The sequence below is a fragment of the Neopsephotus bourkii genome, unplaced genomic scaffold (genome assembly GCF_033783945.1).
Source record: "Neopsephotus bourkii isolate Nb327-2 ecotype Australia unplaced genomic scaffold, CSIRO-AGI_Nbou_v1 NB_1542, whole genome shotgun sequence".
NCBI classification, from domain to species: Eukaryota; Metazoa; Chordata; class Aves; order Psittaciformes; family Psittacidae; genus Neopsephotus; species Neopsephotus bourkii.
The window spans coordinates 154,086-177,986 of NW_026902018.1; the positions used below are offsets into that span (position 1 = coordinate 154,086).

The 23,901-nt window shown below is 51.1% G+C and overlaps 1 protein-coding gene and 1 long non-coding RNA gene across 3 annotated transcripts in view; one reads left to right on the forward strand and one right to left on the reverse strand.

Moving 5' to 3' along the window:
* The first annotated feature begins 474 nt into the window (after positions 1-474).
* LOC133221497 (uncharacterized) lies at positions 475-1,555 on the forward strand. Its single transcript, XR_009728008.1, has 3 exons — positions 475-764; positions 876-967; positions 1,503-1,555. It is a non-coding gene; the product is annotated as an uncharacterized LOC133221497 (long non-coding RNA).
* A 20,747-nt stretch (positions 1,556-22,302) lies between these two features.
* Positions 22,303-23,901, reverse strand: part of POLE (DNA polymerase epsilon, catalytic subunit) — a 29,198-nt gene continuing 27,599 nt past the window's right edge. For both annotated transcript variants that reach the window (XM_061370443.1, XM_061370442.1), the window contains exons 44-48: positions 23,636-23,829; positions 23,261-23,461; positions 22,848-22,973; positions 22,634-22,723; positions 22,303-22,442 (exon numbers count right to left, since the gene is read on the reverse strand). In XM_061370443.1, coding sequence (XP_061226427.1) covers positions 22,329-22,442; positions 22,634-22,723; positions 22,848-22,973; positions 23,261-23,461; positions 23,636-23,829 — 725 coding nt within the window. In that variant the 3' untranslated portion in view covers positions 22,303-22,328. The remainder of the gene's footprint in view (positions 22,443-22,633; positions 22,724-22,847; positions 22,974-23,260; positions 23,462-23,635; positions 23,830-23,901) is intronic.

Consider the following 23,901-nt stretch of genomic DNA (forward strand, 5'->3'; position numbering starts at 1 on the left):
GCTGCACTCTCTCTATATATTTTTCTCTATGTACCCTGCACCTCAGTAACTTTCCATTGCTACTGTTACAAAGCCGTCAAACTTAACATTACTTAAAGATACTTCTAAGGATTTCTACATCCCATCTTGTAATTTGTGCCCTCCCCCTTGTCTCAGCACGTAACCCCCACCTGACAGACGGCCGTTGCCAGGGCAGCGAAGAGAAACAAGCCCCTCCCTGCCCCGCTCAGGCAGCTGGCAGCGAGGCGTGCGCGTTGCCAGGGCAACGGCGGAAGGTTTAAAGGCGCTCTAACGGAGCGGTTGGTCCAGTGCCGAGGGCGCCGGCTCGGAGACGGAGCAGCGGCAGCCCCGGCTGCCAGAGGGGCAGCAGTGCGGAAGGGCTCCGGAGGCGAGCTCGCTCAGTGGCCATCGCGCTCCAGAGGAGCTGAGCGGCGGCATCCACCCGGCAGAGATCCGCACCCGCCGGACCGGCTGCCTCTCCACCTGAGGCTGGGTGTGCTCCAGCACAGAGGAGGTCTGACAGAGCTGAGCCAGGGGCTCCACAGGTAACGAGAACCAACAGGGAAAAACAGTGACATCGTCCAAGGGTTCGGGTTGGAAGTGACATTCAAAGCTCATGCAGTCCAACCCCAGCAATGAGCAGGGACATCTTCATCTGGAGCAGGTTCCCAGAGCCCCTGTCCAGCCTGGCCTGGAATGTTGCCAGGGATGGTGCGTCCACCCCCTCTCTGGGCAGCCTGTGCCAGTGCCTCACCACCCTCAGGGTAAACACATTTCTTCCTTACGTCCAAACTAGATCCTTTAGTTCAAACCATCACCCCTTGTTCTGTCACAACACTCCCTGCTAAAAGGTTTTTTCCCCATCTTTCTTACAGGCCCCCTTAAAGTATTGAAGGACCACAATAAGGGCTCCCTGGAGCCTTCTCCAGGCTGAACAGCCCCAGCTCAGCCTTTCCTCACAGCACAGGTACTCCATCATTTCTGTGTTCCCCTTCTTGACCTGCACCAACAGGTTCCTGTTGTCTTGTGCTGGGGACTCCAGAGCTGGACGTAGCACTCCTGGTAGGGTTCCACCAGAGCAGAGGGGCAGAATCATCTCCCTCCCCCTGCTGGCCATGCTGCTTTTGATAACTGAAGGGATTTAAGGTGTGTTGCTCTAAGAAAGGGACATGGCTGACAGCACAGCTGAGGTACCTCTGCATCCATGCACACAGCATGGGCAACACCAGGAGGAACTGAAAGCCAACTATGCATGTTGCTAGAAAGCTGTGATGTTGTTGCCATTACTTAAACTTGGTGGGATGGACCCCATGAGTGGAAGGCAGCTATCAGTGGCTGTGGGCTGTTCAGAGGAACAGGGAGGAAAGAGGGGGGAATGTCAGAGAATGGGTAGGTTATGAAAAGCTGTCTCTTCAGAGTGGCCATGAGCAGGCTGAAAGCTCATGGGTGAGAACTACAGACTGAAGCAACAAAGGGAACCTTGTGGTTGGTGTTTACTGCAGGCCACTGGATCAAGGGAAGCCTCTTGATGAAGCCTTCTTACTCCAGTTACAGGCTCTCGTCCTGCTGGGAACCATCTCGACAGCCCTCTTGACGTCGGTAGGGAAAGTAGCACGGTGAGCTATAGACAACCCAGGGGACTCCTGCAGAGTGGCGAGGAGAACTGCTGAAGCCAGGTAACAAACAGCCCTCCCAGAGGGGGTGCATTACTGGACCTGATGGTCACAAACACCATCAGTGACGTCACAACTGGAGCCAGTCTGGGCTGCAGTGATCATGGCTGGTGGAGTTCTGAGGGATAGCGGTGAGGCAAAGAGGAGAGCAGATGCTTCATTTTAGGAAAGGAAACTTGCCTCTGTGCAAGGAGTTCGCCAACAGGAGCCCCTGGAAAACTGCCCTCAGGGGCAAGGGAGCAGGGTAGAGCTGGCAGAGTTTTACAGATGCTTTCCACAGCACAAGAGCTCTTGATCTCCAGGTGTAAGAAATCAGGAGACGAAGGCATGAGACCAGCAGGGCTGTGTCAAGAAGGGCTCCTACAGGTGTGTCAGTCAGAACAGGAAGGTCAAAGCAAATGTAACCCCCGCAGTGAACATGACTGGCAAATGGGTAACAATGGGTGAGGAGAAGGCTGAGGTACTCAACAGCTTTTTTGTTTTGGTCTTCACTGACTTCTCCTCCTATGGTGTAAGAGTGCAGGGATTGGACAGAAAACACTGCCCCTTGTGTTCCAGCCAGTCCTCAGAGCTCAGGTGCCTGCAGGAACCTGGCATTCATTTCTTATTATCACCATCTGGTCGAGCTCAATCAGAACTGCCACCATTGTGGATTCACAAATAGTGAGGTTTATTGAAGCACAGAAATGCAGATTTGGAATTGCCATTGGTAAGTTCACTTCCTGCACTAGCACCAAAACCCAGGGGTTAACTCAGCTCATATAGAGGAAAAAAAAGAAAGAAAAAAGCAATTGCTAATTCATTCAGTTTAGGTCCACCCAGGTATTACCCAGCATAGCTGGAGATGCAAATCTTGCCAAAGAGGTGTCCCTGCTCTGCAGAGCAGAGAGGAGCAAGGCCATCACCTCTTCTGCAGGTGGGGTTATATTCTCATCCTCTGCCATGGAGGAGCTGGAATGCCAAATTCATACTTTGGAGAGAAGGGGAGGGGAGATGAGTCAAGTTACCTGTTGCTGTTGTCATGGATGGGAGGGGCAACCACTTGCTCACTTTGGTGAGTCAGGCTGCTCAAGGGTTGTGGGCATTACAAGGGTGGAACAGAGCCCTGAAACATCACTCTCTCCTCCACCCTACTGAGGCAGCATTAAGGGCATCAGGATTAAGGCTGTTAACCCCAACTGCAGCCCATCACCCCTATCATGGTGTTGCAGCACACCTCAGCAATCCCTTCACCTCATGGCCTCGTTCCTCCACATCCCACATCATCCACTGCAGTGGACTGAGGGAGCAAAGTCCCCCCACAGTAAGAGAAGATCAAATTCGAGACCACCTGAACATACGTAAGTGTGTGGGATGTGAGGAGGTGCATCCCAGAGTCCTGAGGGAGCTGGCACTCAGGTGGAGTTCTTGGGACTGGAAAAGGGAAACACTGCACCCCTTTTTAAAAAGGGTTGAAAGCAGGACCCTGGGAACCAGCAACCTGGGAGCCTCACCTCTGTGCTGGGGACATCAGGGAAGAGTTCTTCCTTGAAGCTAGGTGAAAGCACATGAAGGACAGGGAGATCATTTGAGACAGAAAGCATGGGTTCACCAAGGGCAAGTCCTGCCTTAACCAACCTGATGGCCTTTTATGGTGGAGTGATTTCATCAGTGAACAAGGGAAGAGCTATGGATGTCAGCAATATGGACATCTATAAGGCCTCTGCCATGGTCCTCTCAGCTCAGAGGAGTCTCAGGTCGAATCCAGAGAAGAGAACTTCCTCCAGAAGAGAAAAAACATCTTTGTTTATTCCTTGGAAGTCCCTAATCCTCCTCTGGTCCCCATATGAGGAGGCAGCAGACTCATGCTGGACAAAATACCTGTCTCCAAGGGAAAAAATCCTCTCGGCTGTACTCCTTGGAGTAGTCTGGGACTGCTACACCAGCTCCCTGATCTCTAATGGAGAGCCCCAAAACTACCAGGGTATTCTTGGGGGGAGCACTGGATGGACATCAGAGGACAGTGTAATGTCCAAAAGAGGAGCAATATGTTTGGTATCTCCCTTAAAGAACAGTGGGGCTACCAAATGAGATATCTGCTCTCATAAAACAGGCTCCAGGAGATGCCTGCAAGGAATGTGAGTGCATCCCCAGGGCAGAGATTCCTAGGAAAAAGAAAATATCTCAGGGATCTTCCTTAAAAGTGTCTGGTAATGCTACCCAGAATATCATGTTCATAAAGACAATCCCAGTATAACTGGGGAGATGCCTTGGAGGAGTCTTGGGTGAATCCCAGAGGGTAGATTCTCTTTGAACAGAGGAAAATCCATTCTGGTACCTTCCCTGGAGGAGTCTGGAGCTGAGACCCAGGATCTCAGGTCATTAAAGAAGAGAGCTAAGGTGTGCAGGACATAACTGCAAGGAAGCTGGAGTGAATAGCAGAGAGGAGAGCATCCTCTAAAAGAGGAAAAGTATATCGGGTATCTTCCCTGGAGGAGTCTGGGGTTGCCATCCCGGATCTCAGTTCCGAAGGAATAGTCTAACTGACTCCGAGAAATGCTATGGAACAGGTCCAGGAGCATCCTGGAGGAGAGATCTTTCAGCAAAAGAGGAAATAGATCTCTGGTACCTTCCCTGGAGGAGTCTGGGGCTGCTACCTGGGATCTGCCATTCCCAAAGAACAGGGTGAGGCATTCCAGGAAACACTATGCTGGACAGCCTGTAGTATCCTGGAAGAGAGATCTTGAGTGACAAAAGGAAGCACATCCCAAGTACCTGCCCTGGAGGACTGTGCGGATGCTACCTATGATCTCCAATTCCTAAAGAATGGCCTAAAGGACTCTGGGAATTGCTTTGTAACAGAGCCAGGAGCATCCTGGAAGAGAGATCTTTCAGCAAAAGAGGAAATAGATCTCTGGTACCTTCCCTGGAGGAGTCTGGGGCTGCTACCTGGGATCTCCCATTCCCAAAGAACAGGGTGAGACATTCCAGGAAACACTATGCTGCACAGCCTGTAGTATCCTGGAAGAGAGATCTTGAGTGACAAAAGGAAGCACATCCCAAGTACCTGGCCTGGAGGAGTGTGCGGATGCTACCTACGATCTCCAGTTCCTAAAGAATGGGCTAAAGGACTCTGGGAATTGCTTTGTAACAGAGCCAGGAGCATCCTGGAAGAGAGATCTTTCAGCAAAAGAGGAAACACATCCTGGGTACCTTCCCTGGAGAAGTCTGGGGCTGCTACCCAGCATCTCGGGTTGTTAAAGAAGATCTCAGAAGGCTCTGGGAGATGCCTTGGAGGAGTCTTGGGTGAATCCCAGGGGAAGAGGTCCTCTTTGAAGAGAGAAAACTTGACTCAGGTACCTTCCCTGGAGGAGTCTGGGGCTGCTACCTGGGAGCTCAGATTCCAAAGAAATAGGATAAATGACTCTGAAAAATGTTTTGCAACAGAGCCAGGAGCATGCTGGAGGAGAGATCTTCAGGGAAAAGAGGAACCACATCTCGGGTATCTTCCCTGGAGGAGTCTGGGGCTGCTACCTGGGATCTCCCATTCCTAAAGAACAGGGCGAGGCATTCCAGGAAATACTGTGCTGGAGAGCCTGTAGTATCCTGGAAGAGAGATCTTGAGTGACAAAAGGAAGCACATCCCAAGTACCTGCCCTGGAGGACTGTGCGGATGCTACCTATGATCTCCAATTCCTAAAGAATGGCCTAAAGGACTCTGGGAATTGCTTTGTAACAGAGCCAGGAGCATCCTGGAGGAGAGATCTTTCAGCAAAAGAGGAAATAGATCTCTGGTACCTTCCCTGGAGAAGTCTGGGGCTGCTACCTGGGAGCTCAGGTTGGTAAAGAAGCTCCGAGTATACTCTGGAATATGCCTTGGAGGAGCCTGGGCGAATCCCAGATAAGGGAGCTGCCTCCAAAAGAGGAAAAGTATATCGGGTATCTTCCCCAGAGGAGTCTGGGGTTGCCATCCGGGATCTCAGTTCCGAAGGAATAGTCTAACTGACTCCGAGAAATGCTATGGAACAGGTCCAGGAGCATCCTGGAGGAGAGATCTTTCAGCAAAAGAGGAAATAGATCTCTGGTACCTTCCCTGGAGGAGTCTGGGGCTGCTACCTGGGATCTCCCATTCCTAAAGAAGAGGCTGAATGATTCCAGGAAATACTGTGCTGGAGAGGCAGGAGCGTCCTGGAGGAGAGATCTTCAACCAAAAGATGAAGCGCATCTCAAGTACTTTCCCTTGAGGACTGTGGGGCTGATACCCGGGCTCTCATATTCTTGAATATGCTGAATGATTCCAGGAAATCCTAAGCACAAGAGCCAGGAGCACCCTGGAGGAGAGATCTTTCAGCAAAAAGAGGAAACATCTCTGGTACCTTCCCTGGAGGAGTCTGGGGCTGCTACCTGGGATCTGCCATTCCCAAAGAACAGGGTGAGGCATTCCAGGAAACACTATGCTGGACAGCCTGTAGTTTCCTGGAAGAGAGATCTTGAGCAACAAAAGGAAGCACATCCCAAGTACCTGCCCTGGAGGAGTGTGCGGATGCTACCTATGATCTCCAATTCCTAAAGAATGGGCTAAAGGACTCTGGGAATTGCTTTGTAACAGAGCCAGGAGCATCCTGGAAGAGAGATCTTTCAGCAAAAGAGGAAACACATCCTGGGTACCTTCCCTGGAGAAGTCTGGGGCTGCTACCCAGCATCTCGGGTTGTTAAAGAAGATCTCAGAAGGCTCTGGGAGATGCCTTGGAGGAGTCTTGGGTGAATCCCAGGGGAAGAGGTCCTCTTTGAAGAGAGAAAACTTGACTCAGGTACCTTCCCTGGAGGAGTCTGGGGCTGCTACCTGGGATCTCCCATTCCTAAAGAACAGGGCGAGGCATTCCAGGAAATACTGTGCTGGAGAGCCTGTAGTATCCTGGAAGAGAGATCTTGAGTGACAAAAGGAAGCACATCCCAAGTACCTGCCCTGGAGGACTGTGCGGATGCTACCTATGATCTCCAATTCCTAAAGAATGGCCTAAAGGACTCTGGGAATTGCTTTGTAACAGAGCCACATCCTGGAAGAGAGATCTTTAGCAAAAGAGGAAACACATCCTGGGTACCTTCCCTGGAGAAGTCTGGGGCTGCTACCCAGCATCTAGGGTTGTTAAAGAAGATCTCAGAAGGCTCTGGGAGATGCCTTGGAGGAGTCTTGGGTGAATCCCAGGGGAAGAGGTCCTCTTTGAAGAGAGAAAACTTGACTCAGGTACCTTCCCTGGAGGAGTCTGGGGCTGCTACCTGGGAGCTCAGATTCCAAAGAAATAGGATAAATGACTCTGAAAAATGTTTTGCAACAGAGCCAGGAGCATGCTGGAGGAGAGATCTTCAGGGAAAAGAGGAACCACATCTCTGGTACCTTCCCTGGAGGAGTCTGGGGCTGCTACCTGGGATCTCCCATTCCTAAAGAACAGGGTGAGGCATTCCAGGAAATACTGTGCTGGAGAGCCTGTAGTATCCTGGAAGAGAGATCTTGAGTGACAAAAGGAAGCACATCCCAAGTACCTGGCCTGGAGGACTGTGCAGATGCTACCTATGATCTCCAATTCCTAAAGAATGGCCTAAAGGACTCTGGGAATTGCTTTGTAACAGAGCCAGGAGCATCCTGGAGGAGAGATCTTTCAGCAAAAGAGGAAATAGATCTCTGGTACCTTCCCTGGAGAAGTCTGGAGCTGCTACCTGGGATCTCCCATTCCTAAAGAACAGGGTGAGACATTCCAGGAAATACTGTGCTGGAGAGCCTGTAGTATCCTGGAAGAGAGATCTTGAGCGACAAAAGGAAGCACATCCCAAGTACCTGCCCTGGAGGAGTGTGCGGATGCTACCTATAATCTCCATTTCCTAAAGAATGGGCTAAAGGACTCTGGGAATTGCTTTGTAACAGCCAGGAGCATCCTGGAAGAGAGATCTTTCAGCAAAAGAGGAAACACATCCTGGTACCTTCCCTGGAGAGTCTGGGGCTGCTACCGATCTTTTAAAGAAGAGTCTTCCCTGGAGGAGTCTGGGGCTGCTACCTGGGAGCTCAGATTCCAAAGAATAGGTAAATGACTCTGAAAAATGTTTTGCAACAGAGCCAGGAGCATGCTGGAGGAGAGATCTTCAGGGAAAAGAGGAACCACATCTCTGGTACCTTCCCTGGAGGAGTCTGGGGCTGCTACCTGGGAGCTCAGGTTGGTAAAGAAGCTCCGAGTATACTCTGGAATATGCCTTGGAGGAGCCTGGGCGAATCCCAGATAAGGGAGCTGCCTCCAAAAGAGGAAAAGTATATCGGGTATCTTCCCCAGAGGAGTCTGGGGTTGCCATCCGGGATCTCAGTTCCGAAGGAATAGTCTAACTGACTCCGAGAAATGCTATGGAACAGGTCCAGGAGCATCCTGGAGGAGAGATCTTTCAGCAAAAGAGGAAATAGATCTCTGGTACCTTCCCTGGAGGAGTCTGGGGCTGCTACCTGGGATCTCCCATTCCTAAAGAAGAGGCTGAATGATTCCAGGAAATACTGTGCTGGAGAGGCAGGAGCGTCCTGGAGGAGAGATCTTCAACCAAAAGATGAAGCGCATCTCAAGTACTTTCCCTTGAGGACTGTGGGGCTGATACCCGGGCTCTCATATTCTTGAATATGCTGAATGATTCCAGGAAATCCTAAGCACAAGAGCCAGGAGCACCCTGGAGGAGAGATCTTTCAGCAAAAAGAGGAAACATCTCTGGTACCTTCCCTGGAGGAGTCTGGGGCTGCTACCTGGGATCTGCCATTCGTAAAGAACAGGGTGAGGCATTCCAGGAAATACTGTGCTGGAGAGCCTGTAGTATCCTGGAAGAGAGATCTTGAGTGACAAAAGGAAGCACATCCCAAGTACCTGCCCTGGAGGAGTGTGCGGATGCTACCTATGATCTCCAATTCCTAAAGAATGGGCTAAAGGACTCTGGGAATTGCTTTGTAACAGAGCCAGGAGCATCCTGGAAGAGAGATCTTTCAGCAAAAGAGGAAACACATCCTGGGTACCTTCCCTGGAGAAGTCTGGGGCTGCTACCCAGCATCTCGGGTTGTTAAAGAAGATCTCAGAAGGCTCTGGGAGATGCCTTGGAGGAGTCTTGGGTGAATCCCAGGGGAAGAGGTCCTCTTTGAAGAGAGAAAACTTGACTCAGGTACCTTCTCTGGAGGAGTCTGGGGCTGCTACCTGGGAGCTCAGATTCCAAAGAAATAGGTTAAATGACTCTGAAAAATGTTTTGCAACAGAGCCAGGAGCATGCTGGAGGAGAGATCTTCAGGGAAAAGAGGAACCACATCTCTGGTACCTTCCCTGGAGGAGTCTGGGGCTGCTACCTGGGATCTGCCATTCCTAAAGAACAGGGTGAGGCATTCCAGGAAATACTGTGCTGGAGAGCCTGTAGTATCCTGGAAGAGAGATCTTGAGTGACAAAAGGAAGCACATCCCAAGTACCTGCCCTGGAGGAGTGTGCGGATGCTACCTGGGGCCTGACTTTGTTAAAATACAGGCTACATGAGCCTTGGAATTCCTTTGTAACAGAGCCAGGAGCATCCTGCAGGAAAGATCTTTCAGCAAAAGAGGAAACATCTCTGGTACCTTCCCTGGAGGAGTCTGGGGCTGCTACCTGGGATCTTCCATTCCCAAAGAACAGGGTGAGGCATTCCAGGAAACACTATGCTGCACAGCCTGTAGTATCCTGGAAGAGAGATCTTGAGTGACAAAAGGAAGCACATCCCAAGTACCTGGTCTGGAGGAGTGTGCGGATGCTACCTATGATCTCCAATTCCTAAAGAATGGACTAAAGGACTCTGGGAATTGCTTTGTAACAGAGCCAGGAGCATCCTGGAGGAGAGATCTTTCAGCAAAAGAGGAAATAGATCTCTGGTACCTTCCCTGGAGGAGTCTGGGGCTGCTACCTGGGAGCTCAGATTCCCAAAGAACAGGGTGAGGCATTCCAGGAAACACTATGCTGGACAGCCTGTAGTATCCTGGAAGAGAGATCTTGAGTGACAAAAGGAAGCACATCCCAAGTACCTGGCCTGGAGGAGTGTGCGGATGCTACCTACCATCTCCAGTTCCTAAAGAACGGGCTAAAGGACTCTGGGAATTGCTTTGTAACAGAGCCAGGAGCATCCTGGAAAGGATATCTTTCAGCAAAAGAGGAAACACATCCTGGGTACCTTCCCTGGAGGAGTCTGGGGCTGCTACCCAGCATCTCGGGTTGTTAAAGAAGATCTCAGAAGGCTCTGGGAGATGCCTTGGAGGAGTCTTGGGTGAATCCCAGGGGAAGAGGTCCTCTTTGAAGAGAGAAAACTTGACTCAGGTACCTTCCCTGGAGGAGTCTGGGGCTGCTACCTGGGAGCTCAGATTCCAAAGAAATAGGATAAATGACTCTGAAAAATGTTTTGCAACAGAGCCAGGAGCATCCTGGAGGAGAGATCTTCAGGGAAAAGAGGAACCACATCTCGGGTATCTTCCCTGGAGGAGTCTGGGGCTGCTACCTGGGATCTCCCATTCCTAAAGAACAGGGCGAGGCATTCCAGGAAATACTGTGCTGGAGAGCCTGTAGTATCCTGGAAGAGAGATCTTGAGTGACAAAAGGAAGCACATCCCAAGTACCTGCCCTGGAGGACTGTGCGGATGCTACCTGGGACCTGACTTTGTTAAAATATAGGCTACATGAGCCTGGGAATTCCTTTGTAACAGAGCCAGGAGCATCCTGGAGGAGAGATCTTTCAGCAAAAGAGGAAATAGATCTCTGGTACCTTCCCTGGAGAAGTCTGGGGCTGCTACCTGGGAGCTCAGGTTGGTAAAGAAGCTCCGAGTATACTCTGGAATATGCCTTGGAGGAGCCTGGGCGAATCCCAGATAAGGGAGCTGCCTCCAAAAGAGGAAAAGTATATCGGGTATCTTCCCCAGAGGAGTCTGGGGTTGCCATCCGGGATCTCAGTTCCGAAGGAATAGTCTAACTGACTCCGAGAAATGCTATGGAACAGGTCCAGGAGCATCCTGGAGGAGAGATCTTTCAGCAAAAGAGGAAATAGATCTCTGGTACCTTCCCTGGAGGAGTCTGGGGCTGCTACCTGGGATCTCCCATTCCTAAAGAAGAGGCTGAATGATTCCAGGAAATACTGTGCTGGAGAGGCAGGAGCGTCCTGGAGGAGAGATCTTCAACCAAAAGATGAAGCGCATCTCAAGTACTTTCCCTTGAGGACTGTGGGGCTGATACCCGGGCTCTCATATTCTTGAATATGCTGAATGATTCCAGGAAATCCTAAGCACAAGAGCCAGGAGCACCCTGGAGGAGAGATCTTTCAGCAAAAAGAGGAAACATCTCTGGTACCTTCCCTGGAGGAGTCTGGGGCTGCTACCTGGGATCTGCCATTCCCAAAGAACAGGGTGAGGCATTCCAGGAAACACTATGCTGGACAGCCTGTAGTATCCTGGAAGAGAGATCTTGAGTAACAAAAGGAAGCACATCCCAAGTACCTGCCCTGGAGGAGTGTGCGGATGCTACCTATGATCTCCAATTCCTAAAGAATGGGCTAAAGGACTCTGGGAATTGCTTTGTAACAGAGCCAGGAGCATCCTGGAAGAGAGATCTTTCAGCAAAAGAGGAAACACATCCTGGGTACCTTCCCTGGAGAAGTCTGGGGCTGCTACCCAGCATCTCGGGTTGTTAAAGAAGATCTCAGAAGGCTCTGGGAGATGCCTTGGAGGAGTCTTGGGTGAATCCCAGGGGAAGAGGTCCTCTTTGAAGAGAGAAAACTTGACTCAGGTACCTTCCCTGGAGGAGTCTGGGGCTGCTACCTGGGATCTCCCATTCCTAAAGAACAGGGCGAGGCATTCCAGGAAATACTGTGCTGGAGAGCCTGTAGTATCCTGGAAGAGAGATCTTGAGTGACAAAAGGAAGCACATCCCAAGTACCTGCCCTGGAGGACTGTGCGGATGCTACCTACCATCTCCAGTTCCTAAAGAATGGCCTAAAGGACTCTGGGAATTGCTTTGTAACAGAGCCAGGAGCATCCTGGAGGAGAGATCTTTCAGCAAAAGAGGAAACACATCCTGGGTACCTTCCCTGGAGAAGTCTGGGGCTGCTACCCAGCATCTCGGGTTGTTAAAGAAGATCTCAGGAGGCTCTGGGAGATGCCTTGGAGGAGTCTTGGGTGAATCCCAGGGGAAGAGGTCCTCTTTGAAGAGAGAAAACTTGACTCAGGTACCTTCCCTGGAGGAGTCTGGGGCTGCTACCTGGGAGCTCAGATTCCAAAGAAATAGGATAAATGACTCTGAAAAATGTTTTGCAACAGAGCCAGGAGCATGCTGGAGGAGAGATCTTCAGGGAAAAGAGGAACCACATCTCTGGTACCTTCCCTGGAGGAGTCTGGGGCTGCTACCTGGGATCTCCCATTCCTAAAGAACAGGGTGAGGCATTCCAGGAAATACTGTGCTGGAGAGCCTGTAGTATCCTGGAAGAGAGATCTTGAGTGACAAAAGGAAGCACATCCCAAGTACCTGGCCTGGAGGACTGTGCGGATGCTACCTATGATCTCCAATTCCTAAAGAATGGCCTAAAGGACTCTGGGAATTGCTTTGTAACAGAGCCAGGAGCATCCTGGAGGAGAGATCTTTCAGCAAAAGAGGAAATAGATCTCTGGTACCTTCCCTGGAGAAGTCTGGAGCTGCTACCTGGGATCTCCCATTCCTAAAGAACAGGGTGAGACATTCCAGGAAATACTGTGCTGGAGAGCCTGTGGTATCCTGGAAGAGAGATCTTGAGCGACAAAAGGAAGCACATCCCAAGTACCTGCCCTGGAGGAGTGTGCGGATGCTACCTATAATCTCCATTTCCTAAAGAATGGCCTAAAGGACTCTGGGAATTGCTTTGTAACAGCCAGGAGCATCCTGGAAGAGAGATCTTTCAGCAAAAGAGGAAACACATCCTGGGTACCTTCCCTGGAGAAGTCTGGGGCTGCTACCCAGCATCTCGGGTTGTTAAAGAAGATCTCAGAAGGCTCTGGGAGATGCCTTGGAGGAGTCTTGGGTGAATCCCAGGGGAAGAGGTCCCCTTTGAAGAGAGAAAACTTGACTCAGGTACCTTCCCTGGAGGAGTCTGGGGCTGCTACCTGGGAGCTCAGATTCCAAAGAAATAGGTTAAATGACTCTGAAAAATGTTTTGCAACAGAGCCAGGAGCATGCTGGAGGAGAGATCTTCAGGAAAAGAGGAACCACATCTCTGGTACCTTCCCTGGAGGAGTCTGGGGCTGCTACCTGGGATCTCCCATTCCTAAAGAACAGGGCGAGGCATTCCAGGAAATACTGTGCTGGAGAGCCTGTAGTATCCTGGAAGAGAGATCTTGAGTGACAAAAGGAAGCACATCCCAAGTACCTGCCCTGGAGGACTGTGCGGCTGCTACCTGGGGCCTGACTTTGTTAAAATACAGGCTACATGAGCCTTGGAATTCCTTTGTAACAGAGCCAGGAGCATCCTGCAGGAAAGATCTTTCAGCAAAAGAGGAAACATCTCTGGTATCTTCCCTGGAGGAGTCTGGGGCTGCTACCTGGGATCTTCCATTCCCAAAGAACAGGGTGAGGCATTCCAGGAAACACTATGCTGCACAGCCTGTAGTATCCTGGAAGAGAGATCTTGAGTGACAAAAGGAAGCACATCCCAAGTACCTGGCCTGGAGGAGTGTGCGGATGCTACCTACCATCTCCAGTTCCTAAAGAACGGGCTAAAGGACTCTGGGAATTGCTTTGTAACAGAGCCAGGAGCATCCTGGAAAGGATATCTTTCAGCAAAAGAGGAAACACATCCTGGGTACCTTCCCTGGAGGAGTCTGGGGCTGCTACCCAGCATCTCGGGTTGTTAAAGAAGATCTCAGAAGGCTCTGGGAGATGCCTTGGAGGAGTCTTGGGTGAATCCCAGGGGAAGAGGTCCTCTTTGAAGAGAGAAAACTTGACTCAGGTACCTTCCCTGGAGGAGTCTGGGGCTGCTACCTGGGATCTCAGGTTGGTAAAGAATAGGCTAAATGGCTAAGGGAAGTGCTTTGTAATAGAGCTAGGGGCATCCTGAAGGAGAGATCTTTAAGCAAAAGAGGAAACACATCCTGGGTACCTTCCCTGGAGAAGTCTGGGGCTGCTACCCCGCATCAAGGGTTCTTAAAGAAGATGTCAGGAGGCTCTGGGAGATGCCTTGGAGGAGTCTTGGGTGAATCCCAGGGGAAGAGGTCCTCTTTGAAGAGAGAAAACTTGACTCAGGTACCTTCCCTGGAGGAGTCTGGGGCTGCTACCTGGGAGCTCAGATTCCAAAGAAATAGGATAAATGACTCTGAAAAATGTTTTGCAACAGAGCCAGGAGCATGCTGGAGGAGAGATCTTCAGGGAAAAGAGGAACCACATCTCGGGTATCTTCCCTGGAGGAGTCTGGGGCTGCTACCTGGGATCTCCCATTCCTAAAGAACAGGGTGAGGCATTCCAGGAAGTACTGTGCTGGAGAGCCTGTGGTATCCTGGAAGAGAGATCTTGAGTGACAAAAGGAAGCACATCCCAAGTACCTGCCCTGGAGGACTGTGCGGATGCTACCTATGATCTCCAATTCCTAAAGAATGGGCTAAAGGACTCTGGGAATTGCTTTGTAACAGAGCCAGGAGCATCCTGGAAGAGAGATCTTTCAGCAAAAAAGGAAACACATCCTGGGTACCTTCCCTGGAGGAGTCTGCGGCTGCTACCTGGGATCTCCCATTCGAAAAGAACAGGGTGAGGCATTCCAGGAAATACTGTGCTGGAGAGCCTGTAGTATCCTGGAAGAGAGATCTTGAGTGACAAAAGGAAGCACATCCCAAGTACCTGCCCTGGAGGACTGTGCGGATGCTACCTATGATCTCCAATTCCTAAAGAATGGCCTAAAGGACTCTGGGAATTGCTTTGTAACAGAGCCAGGAGCATCCTGGAGGAGAGATCTTTCAGCAAAAGAGGAAATAGATCTCTGGTACCTTCCCTGGAGAAGTCTGGGGCTGCTACCTGGGAGCTCAGGTTGGTAAAGAAGCTCCGAGTATACTCTGGAATATGCCTTGGAGGAGCCTGGGCGAATCCCAGATAAGGGAGCTGCCTCCAAAAGAGGAAAAGTATATCGGGTATCTTCCCCAGAGGAGTCTGGGGTTGCCATCCGGGATCTCAGTTCCGAAGGAATAGTCTAACTGACTCCGAGAAATGCTATGGAACAGGTCCAGGAGCATCCTGGAGGAGAGATCTTTCAGCAAAAGAGAAATAATATCTCTGGTACCTTCCCTGGAGGAGTCTGGGGCTGCTACCTGGGATCTGCCATTCCCAAAGAACAGGGTGAGGCATTCCAGGAACACTGATGCTGGACAGCCTGTAGTATCCTGGAAGAGAGATCTTGAGTAACAAAAGGAAGCACATCCCAAGTACCTGCCCTGGAGGAGTGTGCGGATGCTACCTATGATCTCCAATTCCTAAAGAATGGGCTAAAGGACTCTGGGAATTGCTTTGTAACAGAGCCAGGAGCATCCTGGAAGAGAGATCTTTCAGCAAAAGAGGAAACACATCCTGGGTACCTTCCCTGGAGAAGTCTGGGGCTGCTACCCAGCATCTCGGGTTGTTAAAGAAGATCTCAGAAGGCTCTGGGAGATGCCTTGGAGGAGTCTTGGGTGAATCCCAGGGGAAGAGGTCCTCTTTGAAGAGAGAAAACTTGACTCAGGTACCTTCCCTGGAGGAGTCTGGGGCTGCTACCTGGGATCTCAGGTTGGTAAAGAATAGGCTAAATGGCTAAGGGAAGTGCTTTGTAATAGAGCTAGGGGCATCCTGAAGGAGAGATCTTTAAGCAAAAGAGGAAACACATCCTGGGTACCTTCCCTGGAGAAGTCTGGGGCTGCTACCCCGCATCAAGGGTTCTTAAAGAAGATGTCAGGAGGCTCTGGGAGATGCCTTGGAGGAGTCTTGGGTGAATCCCAGGGGAAGAGGTCCTCTTTGAAGAGAGAAAACTTGACTCAGGTACCTTCCCTGGAGGAGTCTGGGGCTGCTACCTGGGAGCTCAGATTCCAAAGAAATAGGATAAATGACTCTGAAAAATGTTTTGCAACAGAGCCAGGAGCATGCTGGAGGAGAGATCTTCAGGGAAAAGAGGAACCACATCTCTGGTACCTTCCCTGGAGGAGTCTGGGGCTGCTACCTGGGATCTCCCATTCCTAAAGAAGAGGCTGAATGATTCCAGGAAATACTGTGCTGGAGAGGCAGGAGCGTCCTGGAGGAGAGATCTTCAACCAAAAGATGAAGCGCATCTCAAGTACTTTCCCTTGAGTACTGTGGGGCTGATACCCGGGCTCTCAGATGCTTGAATATGCTGAATGATTCCAGGAAATCCTAAGCACAAGAGCCAGGAGCACCCTGGAGGAGAGATCTTTCAGCAAAAAGAGGAAACATCTCTGGTACCTTCCCTGGAGGAGTCTGGGGCTGCTACCTGGGATCTGCCATTCGTAAAGAACAGGGTGAGGCATTCCAGGAAATACTGTGCTGGAGAGCCTGTAGTATCCTGGAAGAGAGATCTTGAGTGACAAAAGGAAGCACATCCCAAGTACCTGCCCTGGAGGAGTGTGCGGATGCTACCTATGATCTCCAATTCCTAAAGAATGGGCTAAAGGACTCTGGGAATTGCTTTGTAACAGAGCCAGGAGCATCCTGGAAGAGAGATCTTTCAGCAAAAGAGGAAACACATCCTGGGTACCTTCCCTGGAGAAGTCTGGGGCTGCTACCCAGCATCTCGGGTTGTTAAAGAAGATCTCAGAAGGCTCTGGGAGATGCCTTGGAGGAGTCTTGGGTGAATCCCAGGGGAAGAGGTCCTCTTTGAAGAGAGAAAACTTGACTCAGGTACCTTCCCTGGAGGAGTCTGGGGCTGCTACCTGGGAGCTCAGATTCCAAAGAAATAGGATAAATGACTCTGAAAAATGTTTTGCAACAGAGCCAGGAGCATGCTGGAGGAGAGATCTTCAGGGAAAAGAGGAACCACATCTCGGGTATCTTCCCTGGAGGAGTCTGGGGCTGCTACCTGGGATCTCCCATTCCTAAAGAACAGGGTGAGGCATTCCAGGAAATACTGTGCTGGAGAGCCTGTAGTATCCTGGAAGAGAGATCTTGAGTGACAAAAGGAAGCACATCCCAAGTACCTGCCCTGGAGGACTGTGCGGATGCTACCTGGGACCCGACTTTGTTAAAATATAGGCTACATGAGCCTGGGAATTCCTTTGTAACAGAGCCAGGAGCATCCTGGAAGAGAGATCTTTCAGCATAAGAGGAAATAGATCTCTGGTACCTTCCCTGGAGGAGTCTGGGGCTGCTACCTGGGATCTGCCATTCGAAAAGAACAGGGTGAGGCATTCCAGGAAATACTGTGCTGGAGAGCCTGTAGTATCCTGGAAGAGAGATCTTGAGTGACAAAAGGAAGCACATCCCAAGTACCTGGCCTGGAGGACTGTGCGGATGCTACCTATGATCTCCAATTCCTAAAGAATGGCCTAAAGGACTCTGGGAATTGCTTTGTAACAGAGCCAGGAGCATCCTGGAGGAGAGATCTTTCAGCAAAAGAGGAAATAGATCTCTGGTACCTTCCCTGGAGAAGTCTGGAGCTGCTACCTGGGAGCTCAGGTTGGTAAAGAAGCTCCGAGTATACTCTGGAATATGCCTTGGAGGAGCCTGGGCGAATCCCTGATAAGGGAGCTGCCTCCAAAAGAGGAAAAGTATATCGGGTATCTTCCCCAGAGGAGTCTGGGGTTGCCATCCGGGATCTCAGTTCCGAAGGAATAGTCTAACTGACTCCGAGAAATGCTATGGAACAGGTCCAGGAGCATCCTGGAGGAGAGATCTTTCAGCAAAAGAGGAAATAGATCTCTGGTACCTTCCCTGGAGGAGTCTGGGGCTGCTACCTGGGATCTCCCATTCCTAAAGAAGAGGCTGAATGATTCCAGGAAATACTGTGCTGGAGAGGCAGGAGCGTCCTGGAGGAGAGATCTTCAACCAAAAGATGAAGCGCATCTCAAGTACTTTCCCTTGAGGACTGTGGGGCTGATACCCGGGCTCTCATATTCTTGAATATGCTGAATGATTCCAGGAAATCCTAAGCACAAGAGCCAGGAGCACCCTGGAGGAGAGATCTTTCAGCAAAAAGAGGAAACATCTCTGGTACCTTCCCTGGAGGAGTCTGGGGCTGCTACCTGGGATCTGCCATTCCTAAAGAACAGGGTGAGGCATTCCAGGAAATACTGTGCTGGAGAGCCTGTAGTATCCTGGAAGAGAGATCTTGAGTGACAAAAGGAAGCACATCCCAAGTACCTGCCCTGGAGGAGTGTGCGGATGCTACCTATGATCTCCAATTCCTAAAGAATGGGCTAAAGGACTCTGGGAATTGCTTTGTAACAGAGCCAGGAGCATCCTGGAAGAGAGATCTTTCAGCAAAAGAGGAAACACATCCTGGGTACCTTCCCTGGAGAAGTCTGGGGCTGCTACCCAGCATCTCGGGTTGTTAAAGAAGATCTCAGAAGGCTCTGGGAGATGCCTTGGAGGAGTCTTGGGTGAATCCCAGGGGAAGAGGTCCTCTTTGAAGAGAGAAAACTTGACTCAGGTACCTTCCCTGGAGGAGTCTGGGGCTGCTACCTGGGATCTCCCATTCCTAAAGAACAGGGTGAGGCATTCCAGGAAATGCTGTGCTGGAGAGCCTGTAGTATCCTGGAAGAGAGATCTTGAGTGACAAAAGGAAGCACATCCCAAGTACCTGCCCTGGAGGAGTGTGCGGATGCTACCTGGGACCTGACTTTGTTAAAATATAGGCTACATGAGCCTGGGAATTCCTTTGTAACAGAGCCAGGAGCATCCTGGAGGAGAGATCTTTCAGCAAAAGAGGAAATAGATCTCTGGTACCTTCCCTGGAGGAGTCTGGGGCTGCTACCTGGGATCTCCCATTCCTAAAGAAGAGGCTGACTGATTCCAGGAAATACTGTGCTGGAGAGGCAGGAGCGTCCTGGAGGAGAGATCTTCAACCAAAAGATGAAGCGCATCTCAAGTACTTTCCCTTGAGGACTGTGGGGCTGATACCCGGGCTCTCAGATGCTTGAATATGCTGAATGATTCCAGGAAATCCTAAGCACAAGAGCCAGGAGCACCCTGGAGGAGAGATCTTTCAGCAAAAAGAGGAAACATCTCTGGTACCTTCCCTGGAGGAGTCTGGGGCTGCTACCTGGGATCTGCCATTCCTAAAGAACAGGGTGAGGCATTCCAGGAAATACTGTGCTGGAGAGCCTGTAGTATCCTGGAAGAGAGATCTTGAGTGACAAAAGGAAGCACATCCCAAGTACCTGCCCTGGAGGAGTGTGCGGATGCTACCTATGATCTCCAATTCCTAAAGAATGGGCTAAAGGACTCTGGGAATTGCTTTGTAACAGAGCCAGGAGCATCCTGGAAGAGAGATCTTTCAGCAAAAGAGGAAACACATCCTGGGTACCTTCCCTGGAGAAGTCTGGGGCTGCTACCCAGCATCTCGGGTTGTTAAAGAAGATCTCAGAAGGCTCTGGGAGATGCCTTGGAGGAGTCTTGGGTGAATCCCAGGGGAAGAGGTCCTCTTTGAAGAGAGAAAACTTGACTCAGGTACCTTCCCTGGAGGAGTCTGGGGCTGCTACCTGGGATCTCCCATTCCTAAAGAACAGGGTGAGGCATTCCAGGAAATACTGTGCTGGAGAGCCTGTAGTATCCTGGAAGAGAGATCTTGAGTGACAAAAGGAAGCACATCCCAAGTACCTGCCCTGGAGGACTGTGCGGATGCTACCTGGGACCTGACTTTGTTAAAATATAGGCTACATGAGCCTGGGAATTCCTTTGTAACAGAGCCAGGAGCATCCTGCAGGAGAGATCTTTCAGCAAAAGAGGAACCATCTCTGGTACCTTCCCTGGAGGAGTCTGGGGCTGCTACCTGGGATCTCCCATTCCTAAAGAACAGGGTGAGACATTCCAGGAAATACTGTGCTGGAGAGCCTGTGGTATCCTGGAAGAGAGATCTTGCGTAACAAAAGGAAGCACATCCCAAGTACCTGCCCTGGAGGAGTGTGCGGCCGCTACCTGGGACCTGACTTTGTTAAAATATAGGCTACATGAGCCTTGGAATTCCTTTGTAACAGAGCCAGGAGCATCCTGGAGGAGAGATCTTTCAGCAAAAGAGGAAATAGATCTCTGGTACCTTCCCTGGAGGAGTCTGGGGCTGCTACCTGGGATCTCCCATTCCTAAAGAAGAGGCTGAATGATTCCAGGAAATACTGTGCTGGAGAGGCAGGAGCGTCCTGGAGGAGAGATCTTCAACCAAAAGATGAAGCGCATCTCAAGTACTTTCCCTTGAGGACTGTGGGGCTGATACCCGGGCTCTCAGATTCTTGAATATGCTGAATGATTCCAGGAAATCCTAAGCACAAGAGCCAGGAGCACCCTGGAGGAGAGATCTTTCAGCAAAAAGAGAAACATCTCTGGTACCTTCCCTGGAGGAGTCTGGGGCTGCTACCTGGGATCTGCCATTCGTAAAGAACAGGGTGAGGCATTCCAGGAAATACTGTGCTGGAGAGCCTGTAGTATCCTGGAAGAGAGATCTTGAGTGACAAAAGGAAGCACATCCCAAGTACCTGCCCTGGAGGATGTGCGGTGCTACCTGGGACCTACTTTGTTAAATATGGCTAATGAGCCTGGGAATTCCTTTGTAACAGAGCCAGGAGCATCCTGGAGGAGAGATCTTTAGAAAAGAGGAAACATCTCTGGTACCTTCCCTGGAGGAGTCTGGGGCTGCTACCTGGGATCTCACATTCCCAAAGAACAGGGTGAGACATTCCAGGAAATACTGTGCTGGAGAGCCTGTAGTATCCTGGAAGAGAGATCTTGAGTGACAAAAGGAAGCACATCCCAAGTACCTGCCCTGGAGGAGTGTGCGGATGCTACCTATGATCTCCAGTTCCTAAAGAACGGGCTAAAGGACTCTGGGAATTGCTTTGTAACAGAGCCAGGAGCATCCTGGAGGAGAGATCTTTCAGCAAAAGAGGAAACACATCCTGGGTACCTTCCCTGGAGAAGTCTGGGGCTGCTACCCAGCATCTCGGGTTGTTAAAGAAGATCTCAGAAGGCTCTGGGAGATGCCTTGGAGGAGTCTTGGGTGAATCCCAGGGGAAGAGGTCCTCTTTGAAGAGAGAAAACTTGACTCAGGTACCTTCCCTGGAGGAGTCTGGGGCTGCTACCTGGGATCTCCCATTCCTAAAGAACAGGGTGAGGCATTCCAGGAAATACTGCGCTGGAGAGCCTGTAGTATCCTGGAAGAGAGATCTTGAGTGACAAAAGGAAGCACATCCCAAGTACCTGCCCTGGAGGAGTGTGCGGTGCTACCTGGGACCTGACTTTGTAAATATAGGCTTGAGCCTTGGAATTCCTTTGTAACAGAGCCAGGAGCATCCTGGAGGAGAGATCTTTCAGCAAAAGAGGAAATAGATCTCTGGTACCTTCCCTGGAGGAGTCTGGGGCTGCTACCTGGGATCTCCCATTCCTAAAGAAGAGGCTGAATGATTCCAGGAAATACTGTGCTGGAGAGGCAGGAGCGTCCTGGAGGAGAGATCTTCAACCAAAAGATGAAGCGCATCTCAAGTACTTTCCCTTGAGTACTGTGGGGCTGATACCCGGGCTCTCATATTCTTGAATATGCTGAATGATTCCAGGAAATCCTAAGCACAAGAGCCAGGAGCACCCTGGAGGAGAGATCTTTCAGCAAAAAGAGGAAACATCTCTGGTACCTTCCCTGGAGGAGTCTGGGGCTGCTACCTGGGAGCTCAGATTCCCAAAGAACAGGGTGAGGCATTCCAGGAAACACTATGCTGGACAGCCTGTAGTATCCTGGAAGGGAGATCTTGAGCAACAAAAGGAAGCACATCCCAAGTACCTGCCCTGGAGGACTGTGCGGATGCTACCTATGATCTCCAATTCCTAAAGAATGGGCTAAAGGACTCTGGGAATTGCTTTGTAACAGAGCCAGGAGCATCCTGGAAGAGAGATCTTTCAGCAAAATAGGGAATAGATCTCTGGTACCTTCCCTGGAGGAGTCTGGGGCTGCTACCTGGGAGCTCAGGGTTCTAAAAAACAGACTGCATCATTCCAGGAAATACGCAGGAGGCAGGAATATTGTGGAGATCTCCAGACAGAAAATGAAGCACATCTCAATTACCTTGCCTGGAGGAGTGTGGGGCTGCTACCTGGGATCTCAGGTTGGTAAAGAATAGGCTAAATGGCTAAGGGAAGTGCTTTGTAATAGAGCCAGGGGCATCGTGTAGGAGAGATCTTTAAGCAAGGAGGAAACACATCCCAGGTATCTTCCTTGGAGGATTGTACAATCCATTTATTTATAGAAATATTATTAAAAGTAGGGGGGGGGCCAGCATCGAGCTGTGGAGCACAGCTCCAGCCCCTTGTTCCACGAGCTCCCCCTGCAGCCGACTGGGGCCAAGACAGCCCCAGCCCTGGCACGGCTCCCTGGGGCAGGAGCAGGGCACAGCTCCTCTTGTCCGTGAGCACACTCCTGCGGGCAGGACACAGCCCCCGCTGCAAGCAGGAGGAGCAGCACCCCCCAACCCCTCATTGCTGCAGCTGCGGATTGGTGCACAGCAGCCACTCAATGGTTTCCAGCAGATAGGCCATGCTGTAGTGCCGGGCGATGCTCTGGAAGACTTTGACATGCTCCATAAAGGTCTGGGGAGAAGGCAAGAGGGAGGGAAGGCACAACTCAGCACTCCTGGGGGCTCCAGGAGGTAGCTGGGCAGGGCAGGTCCCCCAGGGACAAGTTAGAGGAGACAGAGCAGGACAGGGCACTGCAGGGCTCCTTGATGCCCCTCTGGGAGCTACTGCATAGGACTGGGCTTGGCATGAGAGTGCAGGCGTACCTGGGAGGAGATGGTGAGGGCAAAGTCTCCAGCACAGCTGCAGTACACTGGCATGTTTCTCTCCTTCACACCATGACACTTCTTGCACACCTTGAGGTCAAAGAGTGTTGGGCTTGATCTTGTCTCCTTGCTCACCTCTCTGCCTGGGCAGAGTGAATGTGTCCGGCCTCGGCCAGCCAGGGGGATGGGCAGAGCTGGGGAGTCCCACACTCACCAGATCCTGCAGCACAAAAGCCATCAGCTTCTTCTGAAGGGCTTCCACCAGTGCTGCTTCGATGGCATCAGAGTCATACTGCATTTGGCAGTTGGAGCAGACCCAGCCGGGCACCGCTGACCCATCCTAGGGGCAAAGAGATGGGAGGTGAGCAGCAGGAGTCCCAGACACAGGGAAGTGGTAACTGGTTTCTGGAGAGGACAGAGCATCAGCCAAAGCCAAGGGATGCTCAGACCTGTCACAAGCAGCTAGAAAAGGAGGTGAACAGAGAATGGCCTTTAGGTGACACTGGTCACCAGCAGCAAGCAGAGCTATAAAGCAAAGGGGCTGAGAGAGTAGATAGGTAATGTGATGAACCAGCCTTCAGCATTGCCATGCTGGGGTATCTGGTGTCCCTACAAACGAAGCTGCACCTGGGAGAGGGCAGGGTCCTTGCACAGGTCCAGGTCCCTGCAGAAGTTGCAGTTCCTGCAGATGACTTCAGGGAGCACATAGGAGCGGCAAGGGTCCCGGAACTGGGCAGCTTCTGAGAACTCGCCCACCTCAATGAGCCGCAGCAGGTCCCGGCGCAGTTTGTTCACCTGGTTGGTTATATTGGCATCCAGGGAAAGGACCTACAAGAATGAGCCAGGTGAGTCTACCCGCAGAGAAGACAGTGTCCTCACCAGCAGGGCAGCTCACATCCTCATGACCTCACCCGGGCGCAGGGCAAGACAAAGTGGATGAGGACCAGAATTTGAGCCCTGATCACAAGCCTTCAGAAATGGGGCCTGGCTCATACTGCTGACCTTGCAAACATACTTGATGAACTCCAAAGCTGGGTTGTTGAGGGGCAAGTAGGAGCCAGGCAGCACCGGGAACATGTCTGAAGGCTCAGTGGCATTTCGAGAAGCAGATATCTTCTTCTGGATCTTCTGGGTGATGCTGAAGAAGCTCTGGGTGAGCTCATTGGCCACATAATCCTGTGAGAAGGTGATCGTGCCTAGAGAGATGGAGCAGAGAGCACTTCACCCATATGGTGGCAGATGGGAACCGCAAGGTGGGTGGCTTCAGG